Source organism: Mesoplodon mirus (assembly GCF_964341445.2).
Source record: "Mesoplodon mirus genome assembly, chromosome: 18".
In the NCBI taxonomy this organism is placed as follows: domain Eukaryota; kingdom Metazoa; phylum Chordata; class Mammalia; order Artiodactyla; family Ziphiidae; genus Mesoplodon; species Mesoplodon mirus.
This window is the reverse complement of record NC_138994.1, coordinates 24,673,205-24,695,070: the sequence shown is the minus strand read 5'-3', so window position 1 is coordinate 24,695,070 and position 21,866 is coordinate 24,673,205. Positions and strand designations below refer to the sequence as shown.

Genomic DNA, 21,866 nt, shown 5'->3' with positions numbered 1-21,866 from the left:
GTGGTAGGAGCGTCCGATTTCAGAGATGAGGAAATGAAGTACAGGGAGGTTAAGCAGCCTGCCCAAGGCTCCACAGCCAGAGGTGGCAAAGCTGGCATTTGAGCCCTGGACGTCTGGCCTTGGCCTCCACGATCTGGACCATTTTTCTAAACTGAAGGTTCATCCGCTCTTGAGTCAGTGTGGCTCCCTAGACACTAGGGCGGGAACTGGCCCAGTTAGGGTGACTCTTGCCAAAAAAGGGTTCAAATGCTTAACAGGGTCTAAATAGCTAAGATGCCCTCTTGAATCAGCAGGTGGCCCCGAAGGCTTGTCTTCAAGGGTTCCGGGGACTCGCGCTCCTGCCCTTGGCTGCGCTTTCCTGGACTCTGGTCCTCACTGTCCCACCGTGTGTCCTGGCCGAGCCCCAGTGCCCACGCTAGAGTAAACGGCCCGACTGTCGACCGCCCTTGCCAGGCTGCAGCACAAAAGAACGTTTGGCCTTTACTCATAAAACACGCTCAAGTCCTCTGACTGTCTCAGGGAAACAAACCCTATTATTTCTTCCTTTTATCAACGATAAAAATATTTTAATGGGAAACTTATGGTTGTTTCGAAAAACATAAATCCCCCGGGCTAGAACATGGGACACTGGAGGCCTTCTTCATGGAGCTGGTGGAAATGCTGACTTGTTGAAATAGTACCATTTGGGAAGAAAGATGACGTGCCTGGGTGTTTTCTGGGTGTTCTCTTCTGACAGCTGCAGGGCCCTGAGCTCACTCAGCGTCTCCCCAACTCCCTGCTCTGGGGCCCACAGCCCAGGGCCACGCAGATCCCGAAGCCTCTGCCACGTTAGTTACACTGAGGCTGCTTATCTGCCCCCACTCCACCCCAGGCTCTCCCCCAAGGGGCTGAGCCACCCTCCCGAGCACCCCGCACGGCAGACCCTCCCTAAGGTCAGGCTGGAGAAGCCAGCGGATCTGGTGCAAGCCTGCTCTGCGGACACCACCGACCTCTGGAGTGCAAAATGCAAAGTGCTCGTCAGACTGCTGGATTGCTAAGGTCGCATGGGCCTTCGAGACGGTTTGGAAAAGCATCCTCAGGGTTCTGAGAAGGAAGCCGAGAGGCTTGCTGGAAGGTCGCTGAGTGGGCGGCAAGGTCTCCCAGCTGTGTCCACCTCCTGCAGCGCCAGGCTTGGACCAGAGCGTGGTGAACAGGAAGCATATCGGGGGCGGGGTATGGAAGAGGCATCCCCAACTCTCAGCCAAGATGCTCCCAGTCAAACCACTTTGGGGCAGTGCCTCCCAGCCCAGAGCACTGCAGGAAGCAGAGTGCAGCAAGAAAGCTCCGAACCTGACTGCCGGAGCCCAGCTTGGCCACGCGGGAGCTGTGTGACCTTGGGCAAGGCGCTTAGCCTCTCTGAGCTTCCGTTTCCTCATCTGAGATACTGGAACCCCAGCACCCCACATACTGGCAAGCACGTGGTATGTAGAGAAACGCGTGTTTACTGCAGGTGAGTTGAATACGCGTAACTCCACAGGGTCTCACGGCAGGAGCAGGAAGGCCCCAGGCACAGCAGGTGGGTGAACGGGACTCAAGGCAGTGAGCTAACCCAGGCTCACAGGAGGATGAAGGAAACATTTTGGATGACAGGCTGGATGAATAACATGTATTAAATACTCTGAAATGATTGTTAGCACCTGGGAATTCTGTCAACGATGAACCTTCTGTTCATTCTTTCAGCAAATATCATCTGCCTACGTGCCGGACGCTGTTCCAGGCACGGGGCACAGAAGTGAATAAACCAGATTAAAAAATCCCCCTTTCATGCAACTATTTAATTTTAACCAGAGCAGCAAAACTTCTGGATTCTCTTCTCTGTGGTATTAACACACCCTCCCCGCCCCTTCCCTCACTGCCACTGTTTGGGCTAATCGTGCGTCTCTTGGGGCCGGGCACCCTGTGAGTCTCAGGGATTATGACACGAAAATGGATAAATACACTAAAACGTGATACCTTACACATCGAGGATCTTAGTACATCACATGAGAAATATCTGCAATATTTGAAAGCTCTGGACAAAATGCATAATATAAGTATAAAGGAATTCTGGCACAAGATGAGAATGGGAAGTTTGGAGTCTGCACTACATATTTCCCGTTTAGATGAACACGGTGGCCAGGACTGGGGCGAACAGAAAACGACGTCTCTAAAGGCAACACAAGGGGGCTTCCCTGGTGGCGCAGTGGTTGAGAATCTGCCTGCTAATGCAGGGGACACGGGTTTGAGCCCTGGTCTGGGAAGATCCCACATGCCATGGAGCAACTAGGCCCGTGAGCCACAACTACTGAGCCTGCGCGTCCGGAGTCTGTGCTCCACAACAAGAGAGGCCGCGATAGTGAGAGGCCCGCGCACCGCGATGAAGGGTAGCCCCCGCTTGCCACAACTAGAGAAAGCCCTTGCACAGACACGAAGACCCAACACAGCCATAAATAAATAAATAAACAAATGTGGGTTTAAAGGCAACACGAGTGCTTTAAGGTCCAGTCACAGTAACCACCCCTCTGCCTCTTTGACACCCGGGGAGGGGATGGAAGGCAAAGAGCAGGACAGTGTACATGCTGCTCCCCGAGGACCTGAAGGGGATCACGTGACACAAAGAGGGTCTGCAACTACTGACCCTGGCTTTAAATAGCAAGTAACACAGAAGAGGAAAAGGAAGGAAGCAAGGGAGGAAAAAGAGAGCGAGGGAGGAGGGGATGGCAAAAGCAGAGCTTTCAAAGCCGGGTGATTACAGTCCCTGTTCCCAGTTCTATCCTGGACCTTTGTTTGGAAGGGAAAGGCCACCCAGGCTGCATTTCTTCTTCTTCTTCTTCTTCTTCTTCTTCTTTTTTTTGTATTCATAAACTGCTTTAAAGAGAAGTTTTAGGTTCAGAGCAAAATTGAGAGGAATCTGCGAGTTCCCGTAGACCCCACCCCCTGCCAAGTTCAACACACGAGACTGTATCTTAGTTACAATCGCTGAACCTGCATGGATACATCGTTATCACCCAAAGCCCAGGGTTTACATCAGGGTTCACTCCTGGTGCTGTACATTCTATGGGTTTTTGAAAATGCATCATGACATGTGCCCACCACTGTACTGTTATTGTACATAATAGCTTCACTGCCCTCAAAACGCTCTGCCCACGATCCTCCCCCAGCCCCAGCAATCACCGATCTGTTTTATTGTCTTCCTAGTTTTGCCTCTTCCAGAATGTCAACAGTTGGGCTCTTACAGCGTGCAGTGTTTTCAGACGGGCTTCTTTCACTTAGTCATGCATGCCGAGGTTTCCTCCATGGCTTGAGAGCTCATTTCTTTCGAGTGTTGAATAATATTCCATTGTCTAGACGTATCGCAGTTTATTTGTTCACTCACCTACTGAAGGACATCTTGGTGGCTTCCAAGATTTGGCAATTATGACTAACGCTGCTATAAACACTTGTGCAGGTTTCTGTGTGGACATAAGCTCTCAATTCATTTGGGTAAATACTCAGGAGCGTGATTGTTGGGATCGTTTGGTAAAGACCACATTTAGCTTCGTAAGACACTGCCGAACTCTCTTCTACGGTGGCTGTGCTAATAATTCTGAAAGAGCCACGAGTAAACTTCTGAATCGCCTGCCTGACTTCTGATCAGGCCGAAAGATGCCCCCCGCACCTGGTGTTTGTCTGACACTGGGACGTGTGCTAGCGAGATGTCTGTGGTCCTCAGATGAGGGATCAACAGCATGGCGTTACACGGGGAGAAAGCATTCCCATTTCAAGGCTTTGTGCAAAAGCTCTAACCTCTTACTTGGGCTAATCTCCCTCTAGCTCCTCGGTAACATTTGCTTGTCAAGGAATAAGTCAGGAAGGTGACCATGAAGCGACCAGGGCTGGGAAAACACCATCCCAGTTGACCTGGGTCACCCAACCTCTTCAGCCCAAGGCCGAACTAACTTCCATAATTTCTTGTTACATCAAAACAACAACAACAAACTAAACACCTCTTTGGATTCTCTTCTGCCAACCGGATATTTTCAAGAACCTCCTTAAGAGCGAGATACACTAAGAATATGATACCCACGGTAACAGGGGCCAAGTTTTAACCCCACCTAAGCCACACTGCACTGGGCACGGTGCCCGTCTCCCACGGGCGTGGCCGAGGCCCGGCCAGCTTGCAGGCAGTGACACCGCAGGGGGTGGGGGGCGGGCAGAGCCAGGACTCGACCCTCTGTCACGGTGCCCGCTCGATGTGAGCAGGACGGGAGTGGGGTGAGGACATCTGAGGAACTGCCCTGACCCCTGGGACCTTTACCCACCCCCCTTTCCTGTTCTGCTTGGTGAGAGATGATGATGCTGATTGTGACTAGGTAAAACGCATCCTGGTTTACAGTGTCATTCACCTGTGGCCGAGACCCAGGACTCCATACGGGCCTGGGGCGCTGGGGCCAGAGGAACAGAGGCCACAGACCCTCTGCCTAAATACATACGCTACAAACTGAGCTCGCAGTATGAACTAGCTGTTCTCTCCTACCACCCTGCACACGGACTTCCCCCAGCGCTCTGCTCGGGCTGCTGTAACGGCACGGCTTCAACAACAGACGTCTACTGCTCACGGTTCTGGAGAGTCGAAGCGCAAGGTCAAGGTGCCGGCAGGGCAGCAGCCCCCTCACTGTGCTCTCAGCGGCCTGTCCTCCGTGAGCTGCCCTCCTGGTGTCTCTTATGAGAACCTCAGTGCTCTCCGAGGGGGTCCCACCCTAATGACCTCATCTGGCTGTGATCACCTCCTGGAAAGCCCTGCCCCTATAGACAGTCACACTGGCATCACCTTCAACACACCAATTTTGGGGGAACAGGATTCCACCTGTAATTCTTCCCAACAACCCGGAAGGCCAGGTTCGACTGGAGAATTCAGGGGTCCCTGAGATGGCCCTTCGGACGTGGAGACGTGGCCCCCTTGACTGCTCTTGCCGCCCCCCTCCACCATGGCCATGACGAGCCTCCCGCACGTCCCAGCTGTGTCCCACCTGCCCGTCGGACGCAGGCGTGTCTGCGCCAGCAGGGCGGCACCCCGCGGGGTGATGGCACGGGGGGAGAGGCTGCGCAGGCCCTGGGAGGGACTTCTCAGACCCCAGGTGGGCACATCCCTTTGACCCTACAGACCCCAAGCCTGTGAGGAGAGCTCAGGCTGGGGAGACCCGACGAGAGCCCTGTAACGTTGGGGGCACAAACTTCAGCCTGCAGCCCAAATCCAGCCCGACCCTGCCGGGTACAGCCTGGGAGCTAAGCATGGTTTTAAGTTTCCTGAATGCGAAAGAAAAAATGTAACAAAGACTATCAGTCTTTCGAGCCTTTTGGCAGGAACAGCTGCTCAAACTGGAGAAATCTAAAATTTAGATGAAGGCAAAGGCTAAAACACTTGCTCTCTAGCCCTCAGCAGAAAAAGCTTGCTGATCCCGGCTCTGTAACCCAGGGCAGGGGCCTCTCTTGCCGGGGTCCTCGGCGCTTTTGAGACCTGCCCCTGTGGGGTGCTGTGCTGAGGATTCTCTGCTGGCCCACACAGAGCTCAAAGCCAGCTGTGCAGGGGACTGTCCCCAAAGACGGCCACAGTGCCCCTCACTCCCATCCTGTATGGCCCCTGCAGCGTGATAGCACCAGGCCTCTCACCAGGATTTAGTACTTACATCACCTCCCCTAGACGCCGGGCTGGCTGTGGACTTGCTCCGACCTGGAGAAGGTGGTGGGAATGACACAGTAATCAAGTTCTAGGTGAAGCTTAAGGGGCCTCCACTTTTTGGGGGGCCTCAGGGTTGTACCCTCTTGGGAGTCACCGTGGCGAGATGCTCTGGATAAACTACTGAATGAGGAGAAATCTCACAGAGGACAGAACACGGAGAGGAGGACCCGTGGGTCTCGGCCAAGAGCCAGCAGCTCGGGGCCCCCGTGGACCACCCTCCAGGGCCCAGTAGGGCCACGGCGGCCGGCACATGCCAGGCAGAATCCCAGCGATAACGTGGCTGTGGTTTTAAGCTGTTAAGTCTTGGGTGGTTACACAGCAGCAGCAAGTTGAAACAACTGTCAGCCCTCCCCTGGAGGCAGGCCAGGCTTCTTACCGGCAAGACTTCAGCCTCAAAGTCGTATCCCCATTTCACAGACCTCATCCCAAGTTCTTAAAAGAGCAGAACTATAGCCAGAGCTGACTACACAACGATAAAGAAAAGGCCACCTGAAATCAAACAGGAAGGCTTTCCTTCTCGGAAACATCACGTCTGCGTGGGGCTAAGGTAGAGTCGAGCTGAATTAATCCGGAATCGAGTGCGCCACCATCAGCCTCTAGTCTCTCTCCGAGCGGTTCTCAAGCTCGGCCACTGTGGCCCTGGTCACTGGTCTAGGCTGCGGTGGCAGGCTGGGGAGAGCGGGGCCGGATTCACTGCTCCGTGCCCCCTTTGGAGCCCCCTTGTCTCAGGCCTCCTCTGCTGAGCAGGGAGCCCTTCAAGACATTCACTGTGGGTTCCTTCACTTGTGCAGTGAAGGAACGAACTAGGAGTCAGGAACACATTTTGCTCCTGTAAGACCTTAATCTGCTGGAATAAAAGATCTTCCAGAATTTCAGTCTGGTGGGTCTTCACAGATGCGTGTGGAAGGGGACACTGAAGCATGAGGGCCACAGGCCTGCACGCTGGGGCAGGCAGCCCAGGGCCGCGGCCCAGCCGCCTGCCACCTACGAGCCGTGCACAGGGCTCCTCTCTTCCCCACGACTCCTCTTCCTTGTCTGGAGAACAGGGATAACGCCACTCACCCAAGGACTGCTGTTAGAATGAAACGAAGTCACAGGGGCAAGTGCGTGGTCCACACCGGGCAACGAGACCAGGTTGGTCATCTCCATGCAGACACCCACCCCCTCCTCCCCGCGGCAAGGTGAAAAGGATTTCAGTGATCTCTGACCCATTTTTACAAGATTTAAACAAATCCCCAGCTGAAGGGCCAACTCATGCAGCCATGGAATTCTTGGAGTAAAGACTTATCAGGGCGTCCTTGGTGCTTGGAAAACAAAGACGGGGCCCGGATGGAGGGAGGCTCACTTGCACCCCCGGAGGGAGGTGGTCAGTCCCTGGGCAGCCCTCCTCCCGGGACCACAGCTGCTGCAGGGAGAAGCTGATCAGCCCCGGGTTCAGAGCCCGGCCTGCCTTGGATCTGGGGCATGGGAAAAATGAACGAATCTCTGCCCCTTGGGTTCATCATCTGGAAAACAGGGCCAATAACACCGACTTTGCAGATCCAACTGAAGGATTAAACAGACTCACGTCGATGAGGTGCCCTCCCCTGGGTCTCACAAGCAGCGGGCACCCATCAAGGGGCAGCTAAGTCACCAGGAGCTGGTCATCTGTGGAGGGGGTGCTGGGAGGGGAGGAACAGACGGGGGTTGCCTCGTGGACCACAACATCACAGAAGGGGTCAAATGCTCCAGAGAACAGGCTGAACTCAGTAAACTCTGAGGCCACGAAAATTATGAGACAGTTAAAGAGCCGCAGGCAGACAATCAAATATATGAGGTAATATAACCAACATCATTCCTCGAAAAGATCTGAGAAGAGTTATATAATTTAAGGAAGAACTCCCCCCCAAAATGCCTGGCCTGGGCTCTTTAAACGTTTCTTGGGGGGAAAGCGGCTGCTTCATCTTCTCTGTGACGCTGGAGTCATTGGACCGTGAGCTGACGCAGAGGGAAGCTGGCCTTTGACAGAAAGAAAGCGTCTTCTGGTTTATCGTTCTCTTTCTTTAATCAAGGACTTTCTCCGCGGCTGCCCGCCTGGGTTGGGTTAGGGTCAGCGGCTCAGAGGCGCCGATCTCAGAGGGGCCGCTGCTGGCACTCACTGGCTTCTTTCTATCTCGTTTCCCCATTTCTTCCCAGCTTGGCAGGGGCTAATTTACTGCCTGGCTGCCCGGCTGTGTGCACCAAATGAGGTCTTTTCTCATTTGACTTTTAGATTTTAGATCCTCTTTTATTCTCTGCCCCTCTCTACAACCCTTTCCCCAGAGGCCAGGAGAAGCTCTGGGGAGGTCGGTATTCTGGTCCCTCGGGTCCTGAGCTGACTTCCCGTCCACCTTGGACCCTTGGGGACCCCAGGTGGTGGGTGAGGGGGGGCGCGGGGCCACACCCCTGCCCCCGCATGCTCTGTCACCTGCCATCAGCCTTGGGTTCCAGCCCCAGAGCTCCCGACCCCTCAGTGCCGGAGCCGCGGCCCTGTGCCCCGGCCCATCTGCCCCGCCACAGCCACGGCCAGACACGCAGCTCGCTACGCCTGCCCCTCCCCCCCATCCCTCCTGACCCCGGGGTAGCGGCCCACCCATGAACAAAAGCCAAGGGTCCTGCTGCCTGGAGCTCAGCGGGAGACAAAGAAAGAAGTAAACACGTGAGCACGCGACGTGGTCTATCCGAGGGTGACGTGCACCGCAGAAGGGGACCAGGGACGCGGCTGGAGGTCTGCCCCCTGAACCAGGGTGGCCAGGAAAGGTGACCTCCCGGAGGTGACATTTGCGCCAAGGCTTCAAGGAGGAGAAGGAGGGAGCAGGCTGACCCCCAGGAAAGGAGGGTCCAGGTAGAGGGAAGGAGGGAAGAATCAGGCATATTTTACATAAAAATGCAGACTTCTGGCTGTCGTCAGGGGCAATCCCATGCGGGCCTTCTCGCAGGGCTGAAAGGAGAGGCCAGGACCCCGGGGACGGGCTTCCAGCTCTCTGAACGCATCCAGCCCAACACAGACGGCAAGTGTGAGCGTCTGCCTGTGGGCAGCTGGTGGCGGGGGGACCCGCAGGCTTCTCCCCCTGGGGCTGTCCCGTGCTGCAGGACCGTCTGTCGTCACCTGGGGACACGGTCTCGCCCGTATCTCCAAGCTCCCCTGGGCTGCAGTGGCCCGCTCCTAACTGCTTCCAGCCCCTGACGCTCCTGGCAGGGGGTGCTTGGTGGACCCTCGGTGAGCACCTGAGGGGGAGGGGCTTAGAGCTGCTGGCTTACCCCGGCTTCTGAGAGGTCTGCCCGGGATGTGCAGCTGGACCACGATCCTGACTCGCTGCCCCAGAGACGGAAAGGTCTGGTCAGGACTCAGACCCCTCGGACGTTAAAGAAGAAGTGGTCTATAACACCTCAGCGCTCGTTTCTCACTGCTCTTTCTCTCGGGGAGTCTTCTCATCTCCCTGGAGGGGCTGTGATACGTGCACAGGACACACGGGCTTTGGGGTCGGAAGGTCTCGGCTGCAAATCCCACCTTTGTCTCCTACCAAGTGGCACAACCTCTGCTCGTGTATCAGGCGTGACCAAACGGAAGCTGCGTTCCGAGGGCCCGGTCTGGAACAGGCACTGCCCACACTGTGGGTGACGCCCTCTGCGTGTGGGCTACACACCCCGGCACGATCAGGCCGAGAGCGAGGGTTCCACGTGGTGCACTTTCCAAAAGCTTCACCCCTACCGCTGCCTCGCTCTCCCAGGAAAGGCTGGGCGATGCTAGCGTCCAGGCTGCTGCTCGGCCGCGGCAGATACCTGCCTTGTGACTGCATCTCGCTTGCTCGGAATAGCCGACTTTCAGATGGGGGATGAAACCCAGGTAAAGCCTCAAGGGCTCTCTCGCTGACCTCGAAGCATCCTTTCTATGTCAAAGCAAAGAGTCCCCTTCACGTCGGCTTCAGGGATTAGTTCCTGATTGGTGCCCCTTTCCCAGCGTCCATCTCAGCGCCAAACCTGCATGTTAGTGACATTTTCTGCCTTGGCTCATCTTTACCGGCTAAGGAGATGCTACAGTATCAATCCATTTCAAGGCTTTTAATGAACAGCCATAAATATTTAATTTATTTGCCTATTTAGGAAAATGCCACCTAAGATAATTATTTTGCCTTTGCCTGACAGAAAGATTTACACAGAGGACAGGATTATTTTCACCTCTGAGCAAATTCAGAAACTTGGAACCTAGATGGTCTTTTCTCTACCCTGCAATGATTCCTTGGGTGAAATATGCCAAATTCCTGGACCCTTATGAAGAAAATGCTAGCAAAAGGCGAAACAACCTAAAGTTATTCCTGACAGAGCTCCCAAAGGAGCGCAGATTATTTTTTATTGAAAGTCAACCGGCATCTAGGTGTAGATTCTGGTTCCTGTTTGCGTCACCTCCTCTAGATGGGAAGCACTTCCAGGGCAAGGCCCCGTGTGCTCTCTTTCTGTGTCCCCACGATGCCATGCTTGGTAGGTACAGCAAGCGTGCAGAATGTGTGGACACACAAACTGCCCCGGGTTTGAGTGGCTCAGCGTGGCGGGCAGTGCGAAGGTCTGCAGGCAGCCCGAGCCTGGGGAGGCAGCTGCATTCCGGCATTTTTAGCAAACGTGGCCCCAGGCTGTTACTGACTGCCTCGGACACTCATCTGAAAGACAGGCCTGCCGGCCTGTTCCTCTACAGGGTTTGTGATGAGAAGAAAGTACAGAAGGTGACCAGCACACAGTGGACACTCGATAAATGGCAGGTGCTCCTTGACTGCTTGCACAGTGGGTATAAGGAGAGGAATGAAGGCTTACAGAACCTGAGGGTATCCAGAGCCAGAACATGTGATCCAGTGTGTATTAAGAGGCCCAAAGCTCGTTTTCCATAAAGCCCTCTTTGACGGCCTGTTCCCAGCATCCCTCTCCCTGATGGATGTTCCCAGCATCCCTCTCCCTGATGGATGTTCCCAGCATCCCTCTCCCTGATGGATGTTCCCAGCATCCCTCTCCCTGATGGATGATCCCAGCATCCCTCTCCCTGATGGATGTTCCCAGCATCCCTCTCCCTGATGGATGTTCCCAGCATCCCTCTCCCTGATGGATGTTCCCAGCATCCCTCTCTCTGATGGATATTCCCAGCATCCCTCTCCCTGATGGATATTCCCAGCATCCCTCTCTCTGATGGTGTTCCCAGCATCCCTCTCCCTGATGGATGTTCCCAGCATCCCTCTCTCTGATACCACGTCCTCAGGTTCTTAGCATGACATGGCCAGCCCCATACAGGTGCGATCTCCTAAATGGCAAACAACTTCTCAGTTCAAAGGGTCTTTTCCAGGCCAACCTAGTCTCTGTTGGCCCAAAAAAGTGACCAGGAAGACAGCAATGGCCAGGGTCTTCTAGGACAGGCTCCTGGAAGACTGCAAGAGGCTCAGAATCCGATGTGGCAAGTGAGTCAAGTGAACGAAGGACCACTTGCCTTGCGACCGACAAGGCATGTCCCCTTGAGATGGGGAGATGACCCTGGATTATCTGGGTGAGCCCCATGTAATCCCAAAGGTCCTTAGGAGCGGGAGGCTGGAGGACTGGGGCTAGAAAAGAGAGGGAGAGAGATTACAAGATGCTACGCTTGTGGCACAGAAGATGGAGGAAGACCCATGAGCCGAGGGCTGCAGACAAGCCCCAGAGGCTGGACAAGGCACAGATTCTCCCCCGAGTTGCTGGAGGGTGTGCAGCCCTGCCGGCAGTTTGGCGCTAGCCCAGTGAGACTGCCGTGGGCTTCTGACCTCCAGAACCGTAAGATAATGAATTTGCACTGTTTTAATCCACTAGGCTAGCAGCTGTTATGGCAGCCATATGAAATTAGCACTGCAAGGAACCTCGCGAAAAAAGGCAACAAAGTTCAATTACTTGGACAATTTCATCTGTGTGGAACGCTGTCACCCCGGTGATGTCAGATGGCTGAGGTGTCACTGAACACAGGAAGCTGTTTGTTTGAGCGGCAGGGACCTGGTCTTGACGAAGTTCAAAGCCACCTTTATTCCTCTAACTGCTGCCGTTCCCTGTCACCAAGCTTTGACAGCAACTGGTGGGTGTTGCACAGAGTGGGCACAGCTAATAATCACAGCCTGTTTAATACATGTCAGCCAGTAGGAGGCTTCAGAATAAATACTGCATCAGGAGGTTGTATTTTTTTCTGCACCATCTCTCTATCCTTCATGTTTGAAAGATATTGAAGCTCATTATATGCATGGAGATACTAAGGTGTGAGCTGTTTGCAGGGAAAGAGGTTATGTAGGTTATGTATCAAGAGAACATCCCATCTTTGCCCATGTAATTCAGAATTTAAGTTTCTAAGTCAATGTTCTAAGCCTATGTTCCTACACAGTCTAGGAATATAACAGGCAAAAAAAGCCTTAGCAAAGGGATAAGGATTAGCTTCCCTTTTGGAATAATGGTAACGAGGGTTGCCAGGTGCAAACACTGTACTAGGCACCTTAGTCCTCAGAGCAACTCTGCAGGGCAGACAGTATCATCCCTGACTTGCCACTGTAGAAACGGAGGCTCAGACAGTTTGAGAAACTTGCCTGAGCTCCCACAGCCTGTAAATAATAACGTCAGGGGTGCAGCTCACCCTGGTTGGATTTCTAATCGCGTGTCTTTCTGGCTATTGCTACTGCCTCGGAGATAAACGCATGAGGCGCTAATGCTGAGTAACTACCACAAAGCCACCCGACAGCTGACACGAGAGCTCTGCAAAGAGCCGAAGGTTGGCCTAACGTGGAATCCATCCCCCCCTCCCTGCTGGAGCTCAGTGGGGAAGGGACGGTGCCGTCCACAGGGTGGGGCGTGGTCAGAAAGGTGGCTACACAGCGACCCAGGGTTCTAACCCACCCAATCACTGGCATGGAGGAAGCTTTGTAAAAGAGGAAGAAAGCTGCTCAATATGTGTTATGACAAAGACAATGCAGCATGGCCACTGCTGTCAACACACAAATCTTGGAGCCACTCTGCTTAGAACCACATGGGTATGCTCTTCCCATGATCCACCGCAGTGTGCCGCTGAGAGCAGCAACCACTGATTCTCTGACACAGAAACCAAACTTACGGTCACCAAAGGGGAAGCGGGGGATAAATTAGGAGATTGGGATTAACGTATACACACTACGGTATATAAAAGAGATAAACAACAAGGACCTACTGTAGAGCACACGGAACTATATTCAATATCTTGTAATAACACATAATGGAAAGGAAATCAGAGAACAGATCTGAATATATATATGTATACATATATATATATCGATACATACACATTTATATAACTGAATCACTTTGTTGTACACCTGAAACTAATGCATTATAAATAACTATACTTCAATAAAAAAAGAAACAAACCATAACAAAACAAAAAATAAATCACTCTGATTTTGCTAAATAGGCATCATCGGAACTGCCTTTGACCCAGTGTTTCCATGCAGAGCCCTCCCACAAGCAAGATCCTCCCTTCTTTGCCCCACAGTGTTTCTTAAGCTGGTTTGCTGGTGACCATGTAAGAAATACGTATGTTCTACCATGCACGCATCTCACACGTATGTGTAACAAAAACAAAAGTTCCGTGAACCAAGGCGTACCCTTACTTTGTGCGGGGAGTTCTCGTGGTTTCTTTTTCTGCATTATTTATTCCCCACACATCGACTTGGTGACTCAGGGATGACTCTACATCCCACGAGGGGGCTGTGTCTGCAGCTGGAAAGCCCTGGTCTAAAACACCGGGCCAGTCGGGGTCCTACCTCCGGGGCGATATAATCCGGGGTCCCACAGAAGGTCCTGGTCGTGACCCCATCCATCATGTGCTCCTTACACATCCCGAAGTCCGCGATCTTGATATGTCCTTCCGAATCCAGCATGACGTTATCTAACTTCAGGTCTCTGCAAAGAAGCGGGTGGCATCAGCATCCTTCCCGTAATGTCACATGCTTTGCTCTGCTGCTCGTGAGACAGAAGCGCCCGTGAGTGGCTGCGTCCCAGTGGCACATGATCTACAGTCACGGGAGTGCTGGGACCGGGAATTAGGACTTATTTATCTTTCCATCTCTAGGGCCCAGCGTAGTGTCTAGCATGCAGCAGGTACTTAATAAATGCAGACTGAACGAACGACTAAACGACTGAGCTAGTGATTCCTGACCTTGGCTGTGCAGGTGAATCACCAGAGACCCCAAATGAGCAGCTCTGAGGAGGCCCCAGTCACCGGTTTATTAGTGTCCCACCCGGAGAGATCAGACACACAGCCAGGTATGCAAATCACGGGCTCAGAACAACCTCGCTGGGTCACCTGCGTCCCTTCCATTCTGCCCCGTGCCGTATGGTCTTCTAATTAATCTCTGCTTAACACTGGAGAACGTTCTCCCTTCGTTGTGACCAAGAGCGGGAGGAACCGAATCCAGCAGTCGTCCCCGTCCCCTCCCGGCTCCCCGTGCCCCTCTGCGGAGCATCGCCAACAGAAATGCAGCTTTCATTGGCCCCTCACCTCTGTGCCAAGTCAAAGGCAGAGGAAGGAGCTGGCAGGGAAAAGAAAAGCATGTTTTCTTGCGGAAGCAGAAATGAGATAAACGATCTTCTGAGGTCCGGAAACCAGAAGGTGGTTCGGATTTGCCCGGAGGCTGCGGAAAGAATGGTGGTCCCTGCGGGTCTCCGTGACCCGGGGCGTGGTGGTGGTGGTGGGGGTCCGCTCCACGTTCTAAGTCCCCATCACAGAACTCATACCCACAGAACCCAGAGGTCCAGCAAAGCCTCCACAGTGCTGCGGCCAGCAGGGCTTCGATACACACCTATAAATGATTCCTCTTTTATGAAGAAAGAACAACCCAATGGAAATCTCTGCTGCGTAGAACCTGCAAAAGAAAACGCCTGTCAGGTGTCTGGCTTGCTTTCTTTGGCCTCCTGGATACTTTTTACCCTCAAGATTGGGCATCGAAATGGCAAAAGAGTGGGAGACCCTGGATGAGCAGAGATCAGCACTGCCCTGCGTGTGTCGTCAACCCTCTGCCGTTTTATGACTCCAACTTCCCCAAGGAATGATACAGCTAGTAAAATCAATGAAGCAGGTTTATTACCTGTCCCCAAATAAACGCTTCTTGTCTGGGGCAGGTAGACAGGTAATTACTGCTTAAAAGACATTTTGAATACGATCTTTTAAAGAATGGCTGTCTGCTAGGCTGTTCTATGTCAGGGCTACGGTAGATTGGAGCAAATTTCCATTTTCCTATTCAAGGGCAGAATACATTAGTGTTTGAAAATACACTTATGCCCTGGAAGACGAAGGACAGTGTGTGATGATCTCTGCAGGTGGTTTACTCACCCCCTCACCCCTACCCCAAGTGCTGGGAGAAATGGGACCCACGCCAGGATTCAGACCTGATGCACCCTTTTTATTTTTTCAATATTCTTACAATTTAAAAAAATTTATTTATTTATTGGCCGCGAGGCACGTGGGATCTTAGTTCCCCGTCCAGGGATCGAACTCGCGTCCCCTACATTGGAAGTGCAGAGTCTTAACCGCTGGACCGCCAGGGAAGCCCCCTGATGCACCCTTTTAAATAATTCATAATAAAAAGCAGTTACTGCCTTCACTTCAAAATTGTTCATGGCTCAATATCTGAAACTCTGAATAAGTGCTGAAGCAGGTTTTAAAATGTGCACAGCGTTTAGGAGTTCTTGACGTCTAAGACACAAGATGCTGCCTGTGTAAACGTCATACCCGGGAGGCTTCAAATAAGCACACGTGGGCTTCCCTGGTGGCGCAGTGGTTGAGAGTCCGCCTGCCGATGCAGGGGACACGGGTTTGTGCCCCAGTCCGGGAAGATCCCACATGCCGCGGAGCGGCTAGGCCCGTGAGCCATGGCCACTGAGCCTGCACATCCGGAGCCTGTGCTCCGCAACGGGAGAGGCGACAACAGTGAGAAGCCCGCGTACCACAAAAAAAAAAAAAAAAAGCACACGTGTTTACATGAGCAGAGAAACAACACCAAACCCTCAGCGGGGGGCAGGGGGGCACCTCTGAGGGCTGGCAGGGGGCGGAGGAGGGAGAAGAGAAGGGGTCACAGGTGACTGTCATATGATTTTTTCATGCTTTGCTGTATTTTTAAAGCGAAAAACTTTCCAGCAGCACAAATACAAGGGAATGGTACTAAGTGGGATGGCCTGTTAGTTCATGATGGAAGGTGGCTCTTCTGCCCTTGGCTCTTTACAGCTCTGTGCTGTCAAGCTTCATTCTGTAACCTGTGCATTTTAATGCTCTGTAACTAACAACACGAGAGACAGGGCCATCCGCCCCTCGGTTTTGAGCGTCCCCAAGAATGCCCCATTCTGTCTCCAGTGAGCCTTCCCCAGACCGGCTCACCCCGCACGGACCGGAAGTGCCCCAGGCTTATCTTTCAGACTGAACATCGGCCAGAACCCAATTAACGTTTGCCCACTCGGTTCATCAGGGCACCTGCGCACTGGGCATCCTCACTCTGGGGACAAAAGAGCTGTGTGTTTAGATCTGCTTCTGTGAGTTTCCCGGGACTTCCTGGCCCTTGGAAAATGGGGTGATTCTTCAGGTCTCAAAGCCTCGCCTCTAGATGGATGACTCTCTTATCTTCCCCTGGAGCCCACATCTCTCTCCGGGGCTGCCGATCTATGCATCCCACTGAGACCTTCTAATGATCCCCTGCAACCTCCTCCTCCGGATGGCTGCCCCTCCCCAGTCTACAGACGGGCAGCACCTGGAGAGGCTTCTCTCTCCTCACCCCCAGGCACCAAGTTCTGGTTTTCTTCTTCCAGAAAGTGTCTCCATACACTGGCTAGTCTTAGGCTCCAGCCTTTGTCCTCCACACAGACTGTCACCTGCCCCGCCTCCACCGGCCATCCTTCCATCTCCTCTTGGCCAGGGCCCCGTGGAAACTTCACCTGATGCTGTCAGGCCCCCCTGAGGCCCCTTCCAGGCTCTCTTGTTCCCCAGCCAGGCCCTCTGCTCGGCCCATCACCCAGAGCCCCTTTATTTGTTCAAATAATGACTGAATGGCTCGATCGACAAGGGTGGAATGGGGTGACAGGCCATCTATACACCTGCACCTCCAACTTGCCGGAAGTAGAATAAACTGCTCCGGAGGAGACGTTTAGGTGGACCCTGTCCACCGACCTGCTCCCAGGAAGGTAACAGTGCTCCACCCCAATCCGGGCCCAGCCCCACTTCCAGATCCCCCCGGCAGAGGTTCTTGGGTGGGAGTGGGGCGCGGTCTACGTTCGGGGACTTTACAAACTACTCACACTGCTTGCGGTTCCTTAAATTTTCCCACTTGCTGGATGTGGTACATGAGGTCCCCACCATTGACGTATTCCATGACGAAGTACAGCCGATCCTGAGGACCAAGGTGGACAGGTGAGCGGGTTGACGGCAGCAGGGTGGCGGCCTCCACCCTCCCAACTGTGCTCTGCTGTTAGTAAAACGTGGGCCACACTGGCGGGTGTGCCCAGTAGAGCCGGTCACGGTTTTCTCCCCCAAATAAAGAATAAGTACTAAGCCCTATTGCGTGAGGACCTTGGGACGTATAGAGTCACGACGTAACCCTGAAACGACGGGTTATGTCAGCCTGTCTGCTCCCGATCACAGGAGTGGCCTCAAACTTTCTTCCCTCTTCTCCTACACACAGGATACACTTCTAAGTTAGGGACGGCGTGAAGGATCCATATGGGCCCATTACTTCATTTTAACCAGTGTTCTGGTTCGCAACGTCTACGAGGCAACGCCACAGTAACGTAACGTGTTTACCCGGATGCTCCTGAGAGCAAAGCTCGTGGTGAGGTCGGGCTTGTACGTTACAGGTGCTCAGTGGTGTTGACTGTGAGGGATGGGACTGTACGCGGAGAGGTTAACCCAATGTTCTCTTTATGCCCAAGTGTTGTTTTTCATTTTCTCTGTCACTGATATGCTAAGTGTTGGCCCCATGAAGCGCATACATCACAGAACTAAGTAAATCTGCATATTTATGAGGACAATACGCTGGGACAGATGGGGAGACTGAGCGGGTGTAAGAGGAAGAAACAGCACAGCACAAGGTAAGAGCTGACCTCTGCTCTCTTCCAGAAAACACCACCATTTCACAGAGGTTATTATACATTAAAGTAGTGCACAGGAAAAAAGAAAAATGTTGGAGCTGCTGCTAACAGCCAGGGAAACGGCTCTGTTACAAACTTTAATTTCAATTTTATTTCTCTGCTTTGTAGCTTTCCAGAGCTTAATCAGTGTAACCAGGGTTACGGGATCTGGACTGGGTTTCTTTCTCTTCTCTGCCTATCGCTAACTTCCCTCCTTGGCGCTACCTAGGAGCTGCTGCTGGGAGCAGAGGGCCGGCCGGCTGCAGGCAGTAGGCTGACCCGCAGTGGCCGGGGCCCGACCCTGTGGCCCCACTGTCCACCCGAGGCTCCAGGGTGCTGCTCTGCTAGTAGCCACGACGGCTACTGAGTACTGAGCCACGTCTGCAGGAGGACAGCCGCAGAGGCCTGCAGAGCCCATCTTTGGGAAAGGCCTCACTGTGGTGCCATCTAAATGTTTATATTTCTTGTAGGTTACTCGCAAGCACCATGCCAGGGTCCCATAAATGGCTGACCAGCGCTTTGGAAATTATTTTGTCCTCTCTTTAGTTAACCTATATGGCAGGGCTCAGCAAACGTTTTCTGTAAAGGGCCCGACAGTGAATATTTTAGGCTCTGTGTGTGTCTTGTAACTACTCAGCTCTGCCTTTGCAGCACGAAAGCGGCAGATGCTGGGTAAGTGAAGGGGCAGGGCTGTGTCCCAAGAAAACGATTTATGGACCTTGAAATCAGAATTTCATCTAATGCTCGCATGTCACAAAACAGTACTTTGGGGCTTCCCTGGTGGCGCAGTGGTTGAGAATCCGCCTGCCGATGCAGGGAACATGGGTTCGTGCCCCGGTCTGGGAAGATCCCACATAGGCCCGTGAGCCATGGCCGCTGAGCCTGCGCGTCCGGAGCCTGTGCTCCGCAACGGGAGAGGCCACAACAGTGAGAGGCCCGCATACTGCAAAAAAAAAAAAAAAAAAACAGTACTTTGTCTAAACCTTTCGCAGAGCTCACAGGCCACACAAAACAGGCCAGGCGGCGCCCCCTGCTGTGCGCATTCAAGAACATACTCTGTCACGACAGTGGGTCTCCTGATGCTCTGACAGAGGGACTGGGGGGTCTTAACAAGCCAGGACTGTGAGTTACTGTTTTGTCTCTCTAAGTCTTAACATTGCCTGGTGTGTGTTAAGGAAACCTTTGCTCTAAGCATTCACGGAACTAAATGGAAGTAACACTAAGTCTCTAAGTAGGGCACATCACAGAGGGGGATGCCCCGAATCCACTAGTGGTTCCCAGGCTGCTCGGCAGAGGAGGACGTGGGGCTGAGAGGTCCCCACGCTTTGTCTGTTCCCAGCCTCTTCCCAGGCGGAAGGCTGGCTCGGACCCCGAGGACGCTGTGTGACTGGGGGCAGCTCCCGAGGGCCCTTACCACCGTCTGGAAGCAGGAGTGCAGCTGCGTCAGGAACGGGGGCTTGTCCGACAGGGCCAGCACCCGCTTCTCCACCATGGTGCACTCCACGTCGTCGTCCTGGATCACCACATCCTTCTTCAGGATCTTGATGGCATACAGCTCCTCCGTCCCCTTCCTGTCTGCCAGCATCACCTGCGGGCACACCGAGGGCAGCCTGAACCTCCCGGCACACGCCTGGCACAGGGGCGGGGGGCCGCTCGGGCGGTGCGTGTGGACTCGGCAATGTTAACAAAGCTCCACCTCGTGTGCCGGTCTTGAAATACTGCACGTCGCTGCGCATGAAATTCCTCAGGCTGCCTAGTTTCTACGCTGCCAGGGTTTATGCTCCGTGTGGGCTGTGGCCGCACAAGGGCACCACGGCAGCCGCTGAAAGGGGCACTCAACATTCTCTGCAGGAGTCGTGCGTCCGGCACGTCTCACAGGAGCATCGTCAGAGCAGAGATGTGGCTGACCTTTGTACACTTCTCACAAGTCAGGAGCCAAGTCCAGAAAAAAGGGGGTGGGATCAAAATCAGCTCCTGGATCATGAGATATGGGACCAGAGAAGCAAACGTAGGTACACAGGCCGACCACTGAAGAAACCCAGTTCAGCATCTGTTAATGATTACGTCTGCTTACTGTGAGTCAACATGCAATTTTTAGTTGTGAAAGCTACTCGTCCAACATCTTGGAGCACCCACTCCGTCATGCACCCAGAAACGGAGACACACCGGGAGCCTCGTGTGGCTTTTTGGATACAGTTGTTTTTAATGAAATGGAACTGGGAAACCACTGAGAAACGTGTGCAGAGCACAGGGAATCTAAAGGGCTGCTCTGGAATCCTCGGGGAGAATGGGACTGACCCCAACGTTCTCTGCCAAAGCCCGGCCCCGTTGTGGACCCGGTTCTCTTACCTTCCCGAAGCTGCCCTTGCCCAGCACCATGAGGAAGTTGAAGTCGGTGAGTTTCACTCTGTCGAGGTTGTTGGAAGGCTGTCTCCTGTCCTCAGGACTGATGACTTTGTTGCCAGCAGGGCCGAGCTTGGCTTTCTAAACAACAAGCACACACGTGAAAACCTCCAGTCGTTCTACCAGGGAAAAAAGTGACAGAAAACTCTGTGGCTGAGCTGGATACTGTGTGGGGATGGGACGGGGTGAGAAAGGGAACCAGGGTGAGGAAGCATCTCCTCCTACCTCCGTGGCTATACTCACCCTAAGGGCAACATTTTCAAAGGAGCAAAGGGTTGCCCGTACTCATCACAAGATGACTCTCTGTCTTTTTTTCCTTTAATTAATTAATTAATTATTTATTTATTTTGGGGGGCTGCATTTGGGTCTTCGTTGCTGCGCACAGGCTTTCTCTAGTTGCAGCGAGCAGGGGCTACCCTTCACTGCGGTGCACAGGCTTCTCATTGCGGTGGTTTCTCTTGTTGTGGAGCACGGGCTCTAAGCACGCGGGCTCAGTAGTTGTGGCTTGCGGGCTCTAGAGCGCAGGCTCAGTAGTTGTCTTGACGGGCTTAGTTGCTCTGCAGCATGTGGGATATTCCCGGCCCAGGGCTCGAACCCGTGTCCCCTGCATTGGCAGGTGGATTCTTAAACCACTGCGCCACCAGGGAAGCCGACTCTTTATGTCTTTAAATGAGAATCAAGTCACAGGGCTCTGGCAAGGGAGGGTTAATTCTCATCCAGGGATGGAAAGGTTAACTTCTTGGGGAAAACGGGGCTTTGTGACAGTTAATGTAATAAAAGAAATAAACTGTGTACTTTTCCTTATTTGCAGATTTTCCAACTTAAGATTAATCTGCAGAAACCCATGCAGAAAGGGAGAGTGTGTCCTCTGGAGAAAAACCGCTTAAATGGCAGGCCATGGGGATGATTTATTGCAACTTTAAAAGGCACAGTAAGAAGAACAGAGGGTTGGGTTTTTTTTGTTTTTTTTTTTTAAGGTAAAGAGTTGGACTCATGAAGAATGGTGACATGTAAGAGCATCTGGTTTCCCACGAAGCCCACAGTGCTGTTTGTATCTGAAGAATCCTGGGTCGTGACCTGTGAGTTACCCAAAGGAGTTCTCATCTCCACTAGACTCATGCTGTGTAAAGACCACCCCTCGTTACTCTCACGGGGAGTTAAGAGTCTCAGGTCAGAGGCGAAAGGTGCAGAGAAGGCAAGGCAAGGGGATCACACGGGGGCGTCTGAGCCGGTGGAGGAGCCTGTGGAGGCCCTGGAGCAGGTGCGGGCTTCCCCACAGGCCGAAATCCACCTGCCAGGGAGAGGCCAGTTGCCGGTCAGCAGCTGGAAAGGCAGCCCTGGGCCAAATGGCAAAGACTCTTGCTCTGGCCCTGTTCTTAATGAGGGGGTCCAGCAGACCTGAGCAAGGGCAGCTCTGGCTCCCAAGAAGATGGCAAGAGGTGGAGAAGGCTCTCGAGAGCTTTCGTGTATGACCAGAGCGGCCCCAGCCCTTGGGGGCAAACGTGGGATTACTTCTTTAGCAGCAGAGGAGGCTCTCGAGGGATCACCCACCCTCCCCATGCGCAGGAGCCCCTCATCC

General features: G+C 53.3%; 1 protein-coding gene across 1 annotated transcript in view; it reads right to left on the bottom strand.

Annotated features, from left to right (window-relative positions):
* Positions 1-21,866, bottom strand: part of PRKCA (protein kinase C alpha) — a 381,054-nt gene that overhangs the window by 27,840 nt on the left and 331,348 nt on the right. Inside the window, exons 9-13 of the mRNA XM_082604759.1 lie at positions 20,234-20,368; positions 19,299-19,472; positions 17,057-17,148; positions 14,575-14,637; positions 13,537-13,675 (exon numbers count right to left, since the gene is read on the bottom strand). Of these exons, the coding sequence (XP_082460885.1) occupies positions 13,537-13,675; positions 14,575-14,637; positions 17,057-17,148; positions 19,299-19,472; positions 20,234-20,368 (603 nt within the window). The remainder of the gene's footprint in view (positions 1-13,536; positions 13,676-14,574; positions 14,638-17,056; positions 17,149-19,298; positions 19,473-20,233; positions 20,369-21,866) is intronic.